The 18,486-nt window shown below is 38.8% G+C and overlaps 1 protein-coding gene across 3 annotated transcripts in view; it reads right to left on the reverse strand.

Annotated features, from left to right (window-relative positions):
• ank2b (ankyrin 2b, neuronal) overlaps positions 1 to 18,486 on the reverse strand; it is a 182,588-nt gene that overhangs the window by 72,268 nt on the left and 91,834 nt on the right. For 2 of the 3 annotated variants that reach the window (XM_052560179.1, XM_052560181.1), the window contains exons 3-6: positions 11,841 to 11,939; positions 6,826 to 6,924; positions 6,632 to 6,730; positions 6,185 to 6,370 (exon numbers count right to left, since the gene is read on the reverse strand). In XM_052560179.1, coding sequence (XP_052416139.1) covers positions 6,185 to 6,370; positions 6,632 to 6,730; positions 6,826 to 6,924; positions 11,841 to 11,939 — 483 coding nt within the window. Of the gene's footprint in view, positions 1 to 1,205; positions 1,230 to 6,184; positions 6,371 to 6,631; positions 6,731 to 6,825; positions 6,925 to 11,840; positions 11,940 to 18,486 lie in introns of all 3 variants that reach the window. The other variant, XM_052560180.1, reaches the window with a different exon arrangement.

Consider the following 18,486-nt stretch of genomic DNA (forward strand, 5'->3'; position numbering starts at 1 on the left):
GTGTGAAACACGTTCAAAGCTGGTGCAAAATCAAATATGCGATGCAGCATGCTGTGCAGTGGATAATTACATTAAAACCTAATAAAAACTTTGCAAACAGCAAATTTCCTGCAAAGGTTAAAGAAATCCGATAATTTCGAAGTACATAATTATATAGACCACTAACTACAAAAAAATCATTCTGAACATACTTTTGTAACATGTATTATATTGCATTGAGCTGTTAGCATTCATACATCCAGCTGTGTATCACATAATAATCATTCCATCAATAATAATAATAATAATATAAATAATATTCAGAATCATATCAAAACATCATAACTGACAATGCTAACACAACAACAGTTTAAGAATGTACTGTATATGCCACCTGCAAACATTCAAACACTATTTCTAGTGGATGTATGGATGTTGAAAAAGAATGATTAATCAGACTTAGCACAGCGCATATATATGTATTATTAAAGAGCTTAATGCAATCACACTAAGGTGTGCTGGAAGTCAAGTAATTGTTGTTGAAAGGCAAATTCATGCCACTGGGGTCTATTTGACCTTAAGGTGAGAGTAATGATTTTTTTTTTTTCATTTGAGTAAAGCCATGTGACTGGCTTCCCTAGGCTTGTGTATATTTTAGTAAAGGCAGCTACAAAGCCAATATAAGACAGTGTTGTGCACTAAATTTTATATTTTAGGTATATATATATATATATATATATATATATATATATATATATATATATATAGTTTCAACTCAACTGAGAATGCATCACTTTTGCATTAACAGTGATGTTAAAGTGCCCTTCCAGCTTAAGTTATAGACTGTATATACTGTATATAGACTGTAAGTTATAGAGCTAATAGATGTTAGGAGGATAGACATTGTCTGCATTGACCTTATCTATATCTGATTATAATAGCTAAAATTAAACATCAGCAGCAATCATGGCACTACACATACCATAATATTCTCAATCAATAAGTTTACAAATAAAACTGAAATTTCTGATGTGACATATGCAAAGGTGTTTGGATGATGCTGTGAATGAGACTAACCAGCCATGCAAAGGTTTAAAGGAACTAAAAATGCTGAGTAAACAAACAGAAAAGCTCAATTCTGCATGACAATAAGAGGACCAAAAATGAATACAATAAATCAATAGTTTTTATTTGCCAAAAAAAAGGAACTAGATAAATATCTCTACCTCAGTTGTCCTATTGACCATCATCTGTTGCAGCAAAAACAGGGAAGGAAATAGCCTGGTTATATTTCATTCAAACACATTTGGGGTTGATAGCGGCAGCATGCAAATTGTGCCAGAGAAGCAAGAGGTCTTCATTTTTCTTGGAGTGACCATATCTATTACCCAGCCTGCCACTAGAAACCCAAGCTTAAAGGTAAATACTCTTGTAAATACTGTGGTGCTCTTGGCTCATGAATTTGCTTTTGTGTGGTACAGCATATCAATAGTTATCAAAAGACAGGACAACAGGCAAAACAGACAAAATCACACATTAACACGTCACACTTATAATTTAACATTAATTAATTTAATGTTCTATATTTACAGGAATTTGTATGAAATATTGTAAATTAGACTAGACTAAAATTATCTTATGTTTCTCAAAAGTTGATAATAGCAATACATAAAAATTAACATTTCATATGGCATTTATGCCGACAAATGTCTAAAATTATTTTGAAATGAATCACTTTTTTTGGTTTGAAACTAAAACTAAAATTAAACTGGCACATTTTTAATTATCAGAGACATTCTTAATGTTGCATGCTTTCTTTGAACTAAAATTAAAACCACACTTACAGTATAAACCGTTGGCTTTTTTTTTTTAAGAAAAATAAATACCTCTATTATCATTTCCAAAAAAAAAAAAAGAATGAAATCATTCAGTCTCAAACACATACCACACACAACAGACATGCATGCACACTTTCACACAAATGAAGGCTACATGTATTTTGCAAGTGCATGCTGTTTCTGCCTATTTACAGTCAGTTATGGTAAGTGAATGTTTCTACGACTGATCAAATAAAGTAATGTGTAAGAAGGTAAAATAGTGAAACCCGGATAGCGTTGGGATGGAAACACAGGATGCAGGCACATTTATACTGGAGAGAGAAACAGAGAAATGCAGAGAGACAAACACAGACAAAAGATTTCATCTGGCACAATAATGGAAGACACTAAAATCATCCTCGAATCACAGCAAGTCACATACAAACATAACCATAAACAAGACAGTTTTACAAGATGCTGAATCTGTAATGTTCTGTTAGTAGCAACATGCAAGGTAAGTATAGGAATCTTAAGATATGAAATTAATCTGATGATTGTTTCAATTGGTGCTTACAATATACCTAAAATACAAAAACTACTACTTTTTAACATCAGAGTTTTTAATTAAACCAAATTTTATTATGACAAAATCAATGTGAATGTGTTACTTCCAATTCGATCATTGAACAAGTCATTAGCAGTGTTGGGTGTAAATAGTTACTAAGAAATTATTTAATGTAATTTAATTGTTTTTTCCTTGAAAAAGTAAAGTAAAGGATTACTCTTATTTTATTTCTGTCGTTTAATTACAGTTCTTTTTCAGTCAGGTCGGATGACCAACGAATTGTGATCTTGCCTAGAGTGTAAACTAAATGAGCCAATGCACATTGGCATGCGATTATTGCATCCAACTGCCACTGATCACAGTGTGAGTATAAGTAGGCAGCAGATGCAGCACAAATTCAAGTTTTCGCTGAGGTGCTGAGCTGGTGACTCGGCCGTTCAGCAGTGGTACTGGGGCTGTGGCAACAGGATGTGACATCTCTGTTCCCTCCTTCAGGGAACGAGGGTTACCATACATAATCCAGATGTTACTGATCACAGAGTGAGTATAAGTAGGCAGCCGATGCAGTGCATATTCAGCTTTTCGCTTAGGAGTCGAGCAATTCTGTTCCAGAACTTCTGCTTATCGAGAGAGAATCTACAGTTTGAGTTCAAGCACACTCTACATTAGGCTGCACTACCCACTGTGGGTGTTGCAGGCAGCCATCTCCACTGTGTGCTTCAGCACATTAAAAGAGCATTCAAGGGTGGAACATCTTTCTAAATATGTGTCTTTCCATCTGTGTTTTTCTGGATGCAGTCGTTACCTGGCGCCAGATGATGGTCACGATTGCTGCCTCTCGTGTCTGGGCATTAAGCACACTGAGGTGGCTTTCATGGATGAGGCATGCTCCCATTAGGGGAGAATGACCGTCTCGGAGTTGCGGAGCAGACTCTGTTTCCTGCCGAAGTGCCTGTGCCACTGCTTAGATCTAGGGTTCCCTCTGGAGGCAGCTGGGGGCACCCTACTTCTGTCACTGGCCGGACTGGTCTCATGGTGAGAGTGAGGAAATACCCTCTGAGGAAACTAACCTCCAAGGGCTCCTCCTTTCACTGGCACTTTTAAGCCAGTGGAGTTGTCGAGAGAGCAGGCTGGACCCTCCAAAGGGGTACCACCAGTGTTTCCCAAGGCTACCCCCAACGATCGGATGTCAATCGCTACATCGGAAGGTGAGCCAGAATTTTCTGGGAAGGAAAATTCAGATCTGGAAATGATGGCTATGCTTTCCCGGGCCACTGAGAGTGTTGGGCTTGAGTGGAATTCCACCGCTTCCTGAACCCTCAAAGTTGGTCGATTGGTTTCTCAGGGTGGCTCGCACTGGCTCTCAGGGCCCCACCCCTGTGCCTTTCTTCCTGGAGGTGCATGATGAGCTCACTGGGTCATGGATGTCACCTATCACTGCCAGAAACAGCCCCAGTGCCTCATCCTCCCTCACCACTCTCAATGGTGGCGCAGCACAGGGGTACACAGAAGTCCCCCAGGGGCAGCAGTCGGTTGCAATGAAATTCTGTCCAACTTGGAGGGGCAATCCATTGCTCCCCTCCCTGGCACTTGGCAGCTCTGATTGCAGTGCTATGGTACTTACATGCTATGGCTTTGATGCAGGTGCACCAGGCCAAGGCACTGAGGGACTTGCACGAGGGTTGGCACGCCCCTCTGAAGTTCTCAAAGAATTCTGCACCACAAAGGACTTACGCAACAAGCAACTAAGTTTACGTTGCGGTCTCTGGGTCATGCGATGTCAACTATGGTGGTCCAGGAGTGCCATCCGTGGCTGTATCTGGCCGACATGCATGAGACATGATTTTTGAACATCCCCGTGTCCCAGATGCCTTTTTGGCGACATGGTGGATCACTTTGCCCAGCAGTTCTCCGCTGCCCAAAACTAAGTCCATCAGGTTCATCCTGCCCCGGTGTGCAGCTACTGCCTCCATGTAGCCGCCAGCAGCAGCACCTCAGCCTGCTCATCGCCAAAGGGTGGCCACCTGCCACTGATATTACTGATACACCAGATACCCCTTTCTTGTGTGCAGAGATCGCAGTCCTGCTGGCGAATGATGTACCTGTGGCCCTTTGTTAGGCATCCCAATTCATTAGTCGTCGTGATGTTGAGAGTGACCAATTGAAAGGGAAAGTCTTGGTTACGTATGGTAACACTCATTCCCTGAAGGAGGGAACAGAGATGTCACATCCCGTTGCCACAGCACCAGTACCACTGCTGAACAGCCGAGTCACTGGCTCAGCACTTCAGCGAAAATCGGAATTTGTGCTGCATCTGCTGCCTACTTATACTCACACTGTGATCAGTGGCAGTTGGATGCAATAATCGCATGCCAATTTGCATTGGCTCGTTTAGTTTACACTTGAAATGGATTGGTCTCTCTAGGTGAGATCCCAACTTCTCTATCATCTGATGTGATGTCTCCGGTCCCTTCTTCAGGGAGCAAGGGTTACCATACATAACGGATACGTTACTTCTTATGTACTTACTGTAATACTGTGTATATACTGTAGTACATTTATATACAATACAATAGTGAATTTAACATCAAAATGTAATGTCTAACCAAAAAGCATGCTTTTTACGTACACTTCTCACTTTAAATACCTTGGTTAGTTTATAAGCATAATGGAATCATTTCTCATTATGAACTAGTTGGTTATTAACATTATATTAATAATATATTGGCTGTTTATTATCACTTAAAAAGCATATATTAATGTCTTACCTGCAAAACCTTATTCTAAATTGTTAATCCTACCCAATTCTTATCCAATAATTAAACTTTACAACTACTTTACTAAGCACCAACAAGCCGATGCCAGGAGTATATTGAGACAAAAGTCATAGTTTATAGTGAGAAATTGACCTTAATTTAAAGTGTGATAACAATAATTGATGTAGTTATCTATTATTTATTTGAAAGAAGTAAATGAACCGTTTAATGTCTATCCTTGTATCATTTACTTGTCAAGGTTGATATATGATTTAAAAAGTAATTAGTAATAAGTAATACAATATTTTTTGGAGAGAGTAATTTGTACAGTAATCTAATTACACTGTTGAATATGTAATCAGTAACTAGTTATTAATTACTTTTTTAGAGTAACTTACCCAACACTGGTCATTATTCTAATTTAAATTTCAACTGTATTCACATGCAAAGCATGCAAAATTACGGACCCGACAACTCGCATTGAAACATGCTGCTTTAAATTTAGTGTTATTTTTTTATTTTATTATTATTTTTTTTTTCAATTTAGCTGAGGGATTGGTCAAATGTCTTGTCACAGACATTTTTTTTTTTTTTTTTTTGCAGAGCCCCCGTCCCCTGAGAAGCTGCAAAGTTTGTGAAAAAATGTGTATGCAGCAGAATCCTGATAGCTCCATTCAAATGGAAGTCAACAGATGTAATACCTTTAAACAGCTAAACTTTTAAAGTTTAGATGGTAGATTTGTAGTGCTAGAATGATAGATGTGTAGATAGATGTAGTTGTATTTGTATTATTTGACAGTACACAGTCTGTATTTAAAATAATGCAATTTAGACTGCTAGCACAAGACTGCCGTTAAGAACCGTTACCAGAACAAATATTGTGTCCCAACACCAATGCAGAGATTGGTAAAACCCATCAAGGACACCCTCAGTGTTATCATTCATTATGACATTATTCATCATACAAATAAACCTTATTTTTAGCTTGGATTTCAATATATATTTCCTTACATTTCCTTCCATCCTTGAACGTACTACCCTCAGTCCTATGTTCCGCCCATATTTACCTTAGACTGCACATCAGCATTGTGGTCATTTTGGAGCAGCAGGGCAGCAGATTTTGTGTCGTCCTTGCGGGCTGCAATGTGCAAGGCAGGCAGACGTACTTTGCCCTTTGTGTCATTCTCTAAAAGGATGGACACCACCTGATTATGGCCTTGTTGCAGTGCAATAGCTAGAGGTGTGAAGCCATCCTGAAAAAAGAGAAAAACTAATATTTCAAATAATGCACTTAACCTTGCATTATGCCAATAATCCTGACACAAAAGCATTTGGATGTTATCTGGATATATTTTAAAGATAAGCCTATGGTGTAATTTAGGTTTAGGGGTTAGTATTTATTACAGCATATGGACAATGGTCATTTTGGCATAAGCAAAGAAATCTTTAGGATCATTTTAATATTTTATTTTATCATCATTCTATACAATTTTAGAAGCACTTGAACTTTTTACCTCTGTTGCAGTGCTCTGGTTTCCACCATTCTCCAAAAGGTAGCGCACCACATCTAAATGGTTTTCTTGAGACGCCATGTAAAGGGGAGTGAATCCATTCTATAAGAGATTTTAATATTTTTTATTGTATTTATTTATTTATTCTTTTCCTTTGCTTGAACGTTTGCTCACATAAATGTCAAACTTGTACCTACCTGAGATTGTGAATTAATGTCTGCTCCCCTCTTGACAAGGATCTTTACAACCTCTCCTTGTCCTGCTAGTGAAGCGATGTGGAGAGCTGTATTTCCTTTCTGTAAGACAAAAAACATAATCATAATTTACTCAAACATTTCGCATTCCACAAATGATATTAAGGATCTGCCCCAAAACCGAATACCTTATTCAGAAAGCCATGGATAATAACTTCAAAAAATGTTAAAAAATTCTTATAAATAATAGAACAAAAACTATTTGCTTAATACAGTCCTTCCTTGTTCCTGCTGGACAACAAAGCTCGGTCATGTTTTAGATAAGCTTCTGAATTTGCAATGCAATATTGAGTGTGCAATGTTAGTAAAACAAAATTAGTGCAGCATAATCAGCCGTTTTGCCATTTCTTTATATTGTGCATCTATCAGAAATCAAGAAAAACATCAACATACTATACAGTACATATTTTCTATTATTTGATATGTCTTATTGAAAGTTTAAAACCTTCCAAGAGAGACATATGATAGAATGTTTCTCTATCCATTTAATTAGCCGTGTGGCGCTTGTCTGGCATACAACCGGTTTAACAAATTGCAGTAAACTGTCTCAGTTACAAAGTAGTGTGCTTATGATTACAATTACATCAAGCAGCAATAATGAACTGTTTTTGCACAGCTAAAACTATTGCAAGCGGCTGACAGCAGATGTCTTGCCAATTCACTTTCACTTTCATGTATAAATGGCTGCATCCACTCTTAAATGCTGTAAATATAAATACAAATACAAATACAAATGAAAGACTGAATCATTTCAAAAGATCTAGTCTTCGCATCTGTTTGTTTCAGGTTTGAATCAGGTCTCCTGTGATGGAGTAGAATTGGCCAGTTGGTGCTGTGTGTGCCGTACCTACTTAAGGCTGTACCTTGAACTACCCATCCATATTTGAATTCAAGGGAAGTACTTTTGAAACAGAAATACATACATACATAGTACGTACATGAATAGATGAATGCTCCTTTGACCATTATTTACCTTAAATAGTGAAGTATATGTGGAGGGTTGAAAAATTATCTGGCCATCATATGCAGTGACATTTGAAAGAAAACTCAAAAAGCAGTTGAACTTTTAAGCTATTTTTGAAGCATTCTTTAGGAAGCTTCTACACAAAATTCCATAAATGATGTATGGAATGTATGTGAACAGAGCTTTTCATGAGTACATGTCTAGTAGCCTGGAGGAGCCTTAGTGGTCCTGCCTTTCAGTTCTTGTCATACTGAATGAAGTACTATGGCAGTCTGTCAGAGAAGGAAAGCACAGCCTCAAAATTTCTATATTTAAAATGACAACATTTTTGTTTTAATACAATATCTCACAAAAGTGAGTCCACCCCTCACATTTCAGTTACCATTTTAGTATATTTTCTCAGGGTACAATACTATAATAATAAAACTTGGATATATTTTAGAGTAGTCAATGTCCTTCTAGTATAGCAGTATAAACTTACTATCCTCTAAAAAATAACATAGAGCAGTTATTGCCAATATAGCTGGGAACAAAAGTGAGTACAACCTAAGTGACAACAAAGCTGCATTTCCTATTCATTATGTTAAGTTTTTTTTTTTTTTTTTTTTTTGTCTGCTTGATAGGACCATACATATTTGTGTATCTTGTATTAGAGCAGTTAAAATTTGGTGCTTTGAGTACATTTCTCTCATACTGACCACTGGATGCTCAACATGGCACCTCATGGCAAAGAAATCTCTGAGGATGTTAGAATTAGAAATGTTGCTCTCCACAAAGATGGCCTTGGCTATAGGAAGATCGGTTACACCCTGAAACTGAGTTACAATACAGTGGACAGGGACATACAGAGGTTTTCCTTTATGGGTTCCACTTGGAACAAGCCTTGCAAGGGTCGATCAAAGAGACTGAGTCCTTGTGCTGTGCATCAGGTGCAGAAGCTGGCTTCAAATATAGATGCATGAGTGCTGTAAGCATGGCTTTAGAGGTTGCAGAAGTGGAAGGTCAGAAGCTCCATTCAGAAACTGGGCAGAAAGTGACGTGACATTCAACCAAGTATGGTGACCCATACTCAGAATTCGTGCTCTGCATTTAACCCAGCAGAAGTGCACACACACAGAGCAGTGAACACACACACACACACACACACACACACTGTGAACACACACCCGGAGCAAAATGGCAGTTTTCCAAAATGATAACAACCTCAAACACCGCCAAGATCACAACTGCCTTGCCGAGGAAGCTGAAGGTTAAGGTCATGGTGTGGCCAAGTATGACTCCACACCTGAATCCTATTGAGCAGAAGGTGGAGAAGCAACATGTGTCTAACATCCAGTAGCTCTGTGATGTCACTATGGATCCCAGCAACAACCTGTGTAGTTCTGGTGAATTCCATGCCCAGGAGGATTAAAGCAGTGCTAGATAACAATTGTGCTCACACAAAATATTGACACTTTGGACACAGTTTTGACATGTTCACTTAAGGTGTACTCACTATCTCTCTATTAGTGCTATTGGACCAACATTATTGACCACAACATTCTTTTGCATAGACTAGAAAACTTTGCTGGCATTAATGGAAGTGCATTAGCATGATTTAAATCATACTAATATGACCATCATCAATTTGGGGCAGTGAATGAAGAGGTATCATATCGATCAAAAGTGCAGTATGGAGTACTTCCAATGACTCAACTTCAGTGTGGAAAGGGTTGAGAGCCATGACAAACTACAAGACACCATCCCCCTGCACTGAGGCAAATCAATGACTTGCTAAACGACCTGAATGAGTTTTAATGTAGATTTGAAACCACCCACACCCATTCTGACCATCTTCCTACACAACTATTAACACCTCCTGCAACCCCCCTCTTACTGGACAAAACAGGTCCGTGTATGATGCAGTCAACATGGGATTGCACTTCATCATGGAACATCTGGACAAAACAGGGACTTATGGGTGGATCCTGTTTGTGGACTTTAGTTCAGCTTTCAACACCATCACGCCAACAGCCCTCCAGACCAAACTGACCAAGCTCTCTGTTCCTAGCTCTATCTTTCAGTGGATCACCAGCTTTTGACAGATAGGCAACAGCTAGTGAGACTGGGGAAATAAATGTCCAACAGCTGCTCCACCAACACTGGTGCCCCTCAGGGATGTGTTCTCTCCCCACTGCTCTTCTTCCTCTACACCAACGACTGTACCTCAAAATACCCCTCTGTCAAGCTCCTGAAGTTTGCAGACGACACTACAGTCATCGGTCTCATCCAGGACAGTGACAAGTCTGCTTACACACAAGAGGTTGAGCAGCTGACTGTCTGGTCCAGTCTTAACAACCTGGAGCTGAACACTATCAAAACAGTGGAGATTCAGGAGAAACCGTGGAATGATCGTGGACTTCAGGAGAAACCCCCCTGCACTCCCCCCACTCAGCAACATAGACAACACTGTGGCTGCAGTGGAGTCATTCAGATTCCTGGGAACCACCATCTCTCAGGACCTGAAGTGGGACAATTACATTGACTCCATTGTTAGAAAGGCCCAACAAAGATTGTACTTCCTTCGCCAGCTGAGGAAGTTTAGCCTGCCACAGGAGCTGCTGAAACAGTTCTACTCAGCCATCATTGAGTCTGTTCTGTGCACTTCAATAACTGTTTGGTTTGGTTCAGCTACAAAATCAGACATCAGAAGACTATTTGGAGCAGTTTGGACTGCTGAAAGGATTATTAGTGCTCCCCTGCCCACCCTTTAAGAACTGTATACATCCAGAGTGAGGAAAAGGGCTCAGAAAATCACTCTGGATCCCTCACATCCAAGTTACCCCATCTTTGAACTTGGCGCTTCCAGGACAGTTAGACACTAGAACAATTTCTTCCCCAAGGCAATCTACCTCATGAACAGTTAAATGTTCCCCACTTATGCAATAAAAATGTACCATATCATTATATTTATTTGTTACCCCTCCATCCTAGTACATCCCTGCATCTTATTTAATTCTATTCCAATTATCATATATAGCACAACTGTTTATACAATTAATTATTTATTTTTTTCCTCTGTGTGTTGTTGTGTACTGGAAGCTTATGTCACTAAAATAAATTCCTTGCATGTGCAAGCATACTTGGCAATAAAGCTCTTTCTGATTCTGATTCTGAATAATGGCTGTATGTTAAGTTATTTTCAGAGGATAGAAAAACTATACTGCTATACAAGTAGCACACTGACTACTCTAAAATATATCCAAGTTTCATTTCTATAGTATTGTCCCTTTAGAAGATATACTAATATGGTTGCTGAAATGTGAGGGGTATACTCACATTTTTTAGATATTGTACATGCTTAAAGGGTTAGTTCACCCAAAAATGAAAATTATGTCATTAATGACTCATGTCGTTCCAAACCCGTAAGACCTCCATTCATCTTCGGAACCCAGTTTAAGATATTTAAGATTGTATGTACGGAATACTGTCCGTGTCCAGAAAGGTAAAAAAAACATCATCAAAGTAGTCCATGTGACATCAGAGCGTCAGTTAGAATTTGTTGAAGAATCGAAAATACATTTTGGTCCAAAAATAACAAAAATAACCACTTTATTCAGCATTGTCTTCTCTTCCGAGTCTCTAGTGAGCGCGTTCACAACACTGCAGTGACGCTGCTGACGTATGACGCTGCTGACATTTTATCTTTGTTATCAGGTGCACGAGAAAACATGTCAGCAGTGTCATACGTAAGCAGCATCGTGAACACACTCACAACAGACCCGGAAGAGAAGACCATGCTGAATAAAATCGGAAATGTGTATTTTTTTAAACAAAATGTATTTTCGATGCTTCAACAAATTCTAACTGACCCTCTGATGTCACATGGACTACTTTGATTATGTTTTTATTACCTTTCTGGATATGGACAGTATACCGTACATACATTTTCAATGGAGGGACAGAAAGTTCTCGGACTAAATGTATCATTTGTATTTTTATTGAGAAACTCTACCTTGGTTGCAGAATCAACTGAAGACCCCCTGTCCAGCAGCTCCTGGACCAGGTCCACATGTCCTTCCTTTGCTGCCAAGTGCAAAGCATTGAGTCCATTCTGTTGAGGTCAGAGACAGTAGTTAGAAATGCATTCACTATTAAAACAAACATAAAATGAAAGCATCCTAAAAACAATGTACAGGGTAAAGAAGACTCAAGTATAGTGTTTTCTGTCTTTGAGATTACAAACTTAAAATATGCAAGTGTTAAAGAGAGTTAAATGTACCAGGAGTTGTGTAATGTCAGGTTTATCCTATTAAATACAATGTGCAGCAATTTCAGTCTCAAAAAAGCCAAGTACAGTCTCCAAAACGTTTAATAAAGAGGTAATAACAAAATGAGTGTCGCAAAAGACTTTAGAAAAGACAATCTTAAAATCACACTGATATGTGCTTCCTCATCCTCCTTACCATTACAGTTACTAGTTACCTTTTAGAAAAAAAAAGATATCCAGAACTTAGATATATTATATATTACAGGTGCATCTCAATAAATTAAATAAAAACCCTCCAATTCACTATCTCAACCAATAAGAATACTTCGTAAGACCAATAATAAAAAAAATAAAAAAAATATTGAATTGTTGGCCTACTTGAAAGTATGCTAATTTACTGTACATGTACTCAATACTTGGTTGGGGCTACTTTTGCTTTAATTACTGCCTCAATTCGGTGTGGCATGGAGGTGGTCAGTTTGTGGCACTGCTGAGGTGGTATGGAAGCCCAGGTCTCTTTGACAGTGACCTTCAGCTCATCTGCATTTTTTGGTCTCTTGTTTCCCATTTTCCTCTTGACAATACCCCATATATTCTCTATGGAGTTTGCTGGCCAGTTAAGTCATTTAACCAACTTTTGGTGCTTTTGGCAGTGTGGGCAGATGCCAAATCCTGCTGGAAAATGAAATCAGCATCTTCAAAAAGTTGGTCAGCAGAAGGAAGCATTAAGTGCTCCAAAATTTCTTGGTAAATGGTTGCAGTGACTTAGGTTTTTAAAAAACACAATGGACCAACACCAGCAGATGACATTGCACCCCAAATCATCACAGACTGTGGAAACTTAACACTGGACTTCAAGCAACTATGAGCTTCTCCACCCTTCCTTCAGACTCTAGGACCTTGGTTTCCAAATTTAATACAGAACTTGGTCTCATCTGAAAAGAGGACTTTGGACCACTAGGCAACAGTCCAGTTCTTCTTCTCCTTAGCCCAGGTAAGATGCCTCTGACATTGTCTGTGGTTCAGGAGTGGCTTAACAAGAGGAATATGACAACTGTAACCAAATTCCTTGACACGTCTGTATGCCTTCAACCCAGCCTCAGTCCATTCCTTGTGTAGTTCACTCAAATTCTTGAATTTATTTTGCTTGACACTCCTCATAAGGCTGCCGGTCTCCAGCCCAGATGGTGGATCAGCACCTAGAGAGGACCTGTACAGCCCTGAATGTCAGTGGAGACCAGGACAACTAGATGAGCCCCTAGACAGATCCACAGTCAATACCTTGTGTCCTAGACCAAAGGAAACATACTTCTTTTGCACAATCTGACTCTGCTGCAGCCTGGAATTGAACTGCTGGTTTCATCTGGTCAGAGGAGAACTGGCCCCCCAACTGAGCCTGGTTTCTCCCAAGGTTTTTTCTACATTCTGTCACCGATGGAGTTTTGGTTCCTTGCTGCTTAGTTAGGGATACTTAATTTCCAGCGATATCATCGACTTGATTGAAAAGATACTATTAAAACTGAACTGAGCTGGATGATGACATCACTGAATTCAAAGATGAACTGCTTTTTTGCATTATTGACACACTATTTTCCTATTTAATGCTGTTCAGTTGCTTTGTCACAATCTGCATTGTTAAAAGTGCTATATAAATAAAGGTGACTTGACTAGATACTAGTACTTTTTAAATTTGCATTTTTGCCCAGTATGGTAATCATATGTTGAATATTAATTAGCCAGCAACATATAGGAGAGAGATTAGACATAAACTAAAACTTAGAGACGGATGCACTTTTCTTTTGAGGAAACCACGTAGAAAAAAATAATTTGTACATAAGCACATAGAAAAGTATTTTTGTCAGCTTTGTAAACACAGTAATTTCGTAAACTTAGTAGCCTAAGGCCGATGACACACTGGATGCGTGGCGCAAGCGTCTCAGCCGCGTGGCGTGTCGGTTTTTAATTCGGCTCCCATGTTAACAGGTTAGAGCATACAGACCGCCTGCGTGAGACGCGCGTCTCAGGCGCGGCTCGAGCCGCGCGGTAAACGCTTGCTTGCTAGAAATAGAACCGACGCCTATTTTTACCGCGACACGCGCGCGTGTTGGAAGCTTTTCCAGGCTAAATATAATAGGAAAATGTGTTTAAATGTCATTTTGTACACAAATACATATGAATTCCTGATATTTTGATATTTGAAAGTCTATAGGTTGACATAAATTCAGATATAAATGTAATAAAAAAATAATAATAATAATTATCGATTTTCAAATATTGCACCTGTCAAACATAATCTATTTCGCCTTCAATACTGTTGACGGTGTCCTTTATCAGTAGGCGCGTAGGTGTAGGTGTGTAGAAAAAAGTATATATTGTTGTAATGAAGACATGAGCCTGGTCTGTCAACGGTCTTCCTCTACAGCAGCAGCGCGCTAGCGAATTCATATGTATTTGTGTACAAAATGACATTTAAACACATTTTCCTATTATATTTTGCTTGGAAAAGCTTCCAACACGCGCGCGTGTCGCGGTAAAAATAGGCGTCGGTTCTATTTCTAGCAAGCAAGCGTTTGCGCCACGCATCCAGTGTGTCGCCGGCCTAATGCATTTGTTTTTCATTGTACGAGTGACCTCTGGTGACAGGATGGAGAAAAGACACCAGTTTTATTATCTATTTTTTTCCCTCTTTTTCTTCCAGTAAAAACAATAAATATCATATCAGGGCTGTACGTTAACTTTTTTGCATATACCAGTGGTATATAGAATGTTTTTACATTATAGTATATTAGGAACAATCAAAGCTGACTTTCAAACAATTTTTTTGGCATCCTTCAGTCACACAATCCTTCAGAAATCCTTTTAACAATCTTATTTTCTACCAAATAAACCCCATTTATTTTCATCATCACCATTATTATTATTATTATTAATGTTGAAAAGAGCTGATAATATTTTTAGGGGGAATAAATCGAAAGAACTGCATTGTTTTTACATTTGTTAGAGTTATCTCTATTTGTCACATTTATATTATTTACATCAAGCTTTTGAATGGTATAGTATTGTATATTGTTATTGAAACTTCATAATGTTTCACTTGATTATACATTTAGTCAGTAATTATAGTTTGGAAAAAGTATTTGGAAAAAGTCTAACTAGTAAAATGTTTACACTTTATGTGAAAACTAGTACAAATAAATAAAAAGAGACTTACTCATGTTTATGATCTCTGCTGAATAAAGTGCTTCATTCTTTTTTCTGAGGAAATCCATTTCTCAAATCCTCAACCACATCACATCTTTTTGGGGTGAATTATGTCTTAGTCCTCTCATCGTGAAGCAAACAGTAAAATAAAATAAAAACTTGGAGAACAGTCTCGCTGCCTTTTCTTCTGTGTGGGCGTATTCAAGCCGCGCGCTTCAGTTTGAATCTGAATAGCGCGTTCAGCACGGGGTCGTGGTCACATTAAATATAATGAAGGGAGATATGAAAAACAGACATTGCGTTGTTTTCATATGGATTACTTTATCTCAGAATATTTGTTTTCAAGTAGACATTCCAGGCTTTCTATAGATATCTCTCTCATGTCTCTTCGTTGAGTATTCACGGAGTTACAGTTCATTTTAATGAAATGTTTGTACATGACGATCAGCGGAGACAAAGACTGTAGACAGCGCACCTTGTTTGTTATCTTTATTTTATAAGTGCACAAAGGTTTTTTGTTATTTTGTCTGTATCCAAAAAAAACTAGACCCTTTACAGATTCGATTGATGTATTGCTCTTATCTGTACGATTAAAACTGAGAGTGTAATTTAAGTTCTTTTCGGGGTTATCAGGAGAAAATGACTCAAAACGCATATATGCGTTAATCGACTCGAAAGGGTTAATGTTCTGTACAGGGTACACAAAATCCAAACCTTATGCGTTTCAGACAAACATTTATTTAGAAAAAAAAACAGGTTTGCTGTACTTGTAGGGCTGCACAATTTGGCCAAAATTATGTTTTCAGCAATACAACTAATAATGATTTTGTTAATTATCTCTAAAGAAAAACATTACACAAAATAAGGAATATTACTTTTGTAATAACACTATTTTGCTATAATATACAAAACTTTGTGTTTAATAATAAATATGCTAAAAAATATAGTTTATAATTTTTACCCAAATTAGGGTTTTGTGAGCAAAAATTAGTACTCAGTTGTAATTTCCTTTTCATTCATACTCGTCGCTGGAGGGCACCATCACGCAGAGATTCCACAAGTGATACTTGTGGCGTTCCAGGAACATCACTTATATGGACAAAGACCTTTATTGTTTTCGATATAATACCAATACTTTTAATGTATTCAGTGTCTTCAATATCGATACAATACTTCTAAACTGAACTTTTAAATTATGAAAGTTAATTTGTTAAATTATTAAATTATTAAGAGTACAATGTGTAATAATACCTACTTAACTTTATATTTGAAATGTATTTTAACATTCAATATGCATTAATTGCAACTTATTAGGTGTTTTTGTTTGCACATGGTTAAAATACGTCTACTGTACTACAAATCCTATAGTTAAACAATGGTCACTTTAGGAAAACATTGTCATAAGGGACTGCCAGTAATATGCTGTTGCATGCATAAAATGCAACCTTTTTATTCGGAGAGTGTATGATTTATATTAACAATAGACAATAGAACATGAGCAATATGAACTTTTACAATTCAAAATTAAATAAATATGCTGCACAAACAATACCTCCTCCTCCTGCTGGAGCAGGGGGAAAAATTGCTTGGGGCACACACCAGGCTGTTCTGGGTACTGGCAAGCCTCACCAACTACCCGGACGACATGCGTTCTACGATGCCAGTTTGAACATTGTGTACAGAGCAAAGTTGTCCAAGGATGGTCCCTGACCAAATTTCGCCACCTTTGTGGTGGACACTGGCGAAAAATGGATCTCCTTGCCACTCCTGACCCAGAGCCCAGCCCACCATCTCCCCGCTGTGCAGAGTTTAAGCCCAAAACAAGCGCAATACCGAGGAACTGAGTGGAAAATCACCCTGGTTTTAGTTCAGAGAAGAGCTATGCTTGCCCTCAGACCACCATCACTGCGGTGCAAGCCCCACGGGACTGCCATCCTCCAACGTCACCATGGTCAGATTCTCTAACCTCCGCCTCCAGCCTCCTCGGCCTGTACTCCGCCTCGCCCCAAAGACCCAACCGCTCCACCTCAGCTCCTAGCTTCCTTGCCTCCACCGTAAACCATTCATCCACCAGCTCCACCGAGCTCCTTAGTCCCTCCGCCTCTGCATTGGTTGGGTGTCGACCCACCATCTCCTCTGGACTCTCCTCTTGCTGCGCCTCGTCACTCCATCGTACCATCTTTATTGGGCTCCTTCCTCACACCAGCTCCACATTGATCCTCAATCACCTGAGCCCTTGGTTCCACCCTGGCCCCCCGGATCCTCGGTGTACCCCTGGCTCGTTGGCTCTCCATCTCCGCCTCAGGCTCATACTCCACCTGCTCCATTGGTCAGCGGCCATTCCTCCTTCATTGTTCCTCCCTCCAACGGCTCCACCATGGGTTGACATCATGGATGTGGCCTGGGTCCGGTTGGACTCCTCCTGCTCCAAGCTCCTCCTGTTACCTGCCTGGCTCCTCCTTCCATCGTTTCCTCACTTGACTTTGTATGCCAGTCCCCTCCTGAAAATAATTTCCTACATCTGAACCTCCTACCTAGTTCCTACCCACTCCCCTCCCCATGTTGTTATTACAGTGCGAGGTAGCTCCCTCTGGGAGGAGGGAGTAATGTCACACCCCTTAGCTCAATATATTGTGTTTTCCCTCCACATATTTTCCTTGTCTCTGTTAATTAGTTATTATATGCACCTGTGTTTTCCCACAGGTGCATAGAATGTTCCTGGCTCTTTGAGTCTTCGTGTAGTGTGACAGTTACGTCTTAATACCTGCGTATAAACAATGAGACCAGGCTGAGAAATCTAACTGCATACACCTCGCTTTCAACAACCTAATTTGGAAAGCACAGTATGCTTTTATAATGTCATTATTAATAGAAACACTACCTGTCAAAGGTTTGGACATGTCTTGGTTTTTTTATTATAATTTTACATATTCTATATTAATAGAAAATCAATAAAACTACAAAATGACACAAATGTAATTTGTGTAAATGCAATGGAAATACTGTAAGTGATGAATGTGTAGTGAAATAAAATGAATAAACAGTTTTTAGAAAGACGAAAAAAAAAATCAACACTTTTCCCATATGCTCCTCTCAATCACATCAAGCCAAATTATGAGTACTTCTTGAATATATCACGTAACAAATGCTGTAAACTGTTCTCTAGACTCAGGGGGTGGCTCAATTACAA

This window comes from Carassius gibelio, chromosome B7 (assembly GCF_023724105.1).
Source record: "Carassius gibelio isolate Cgi1373 ecotype wild population from Czech Republic chromosome B7, carGib1.2-hapl.c, whole genome shotgun sequence".
In the NCBI taxonomy this organism is placed as follows: Eukaryota; Metazoa; Chordata; class Actinopteri; order Cypriniformes; family Cyprinidae; genus Carassius; species Carassius gibelio.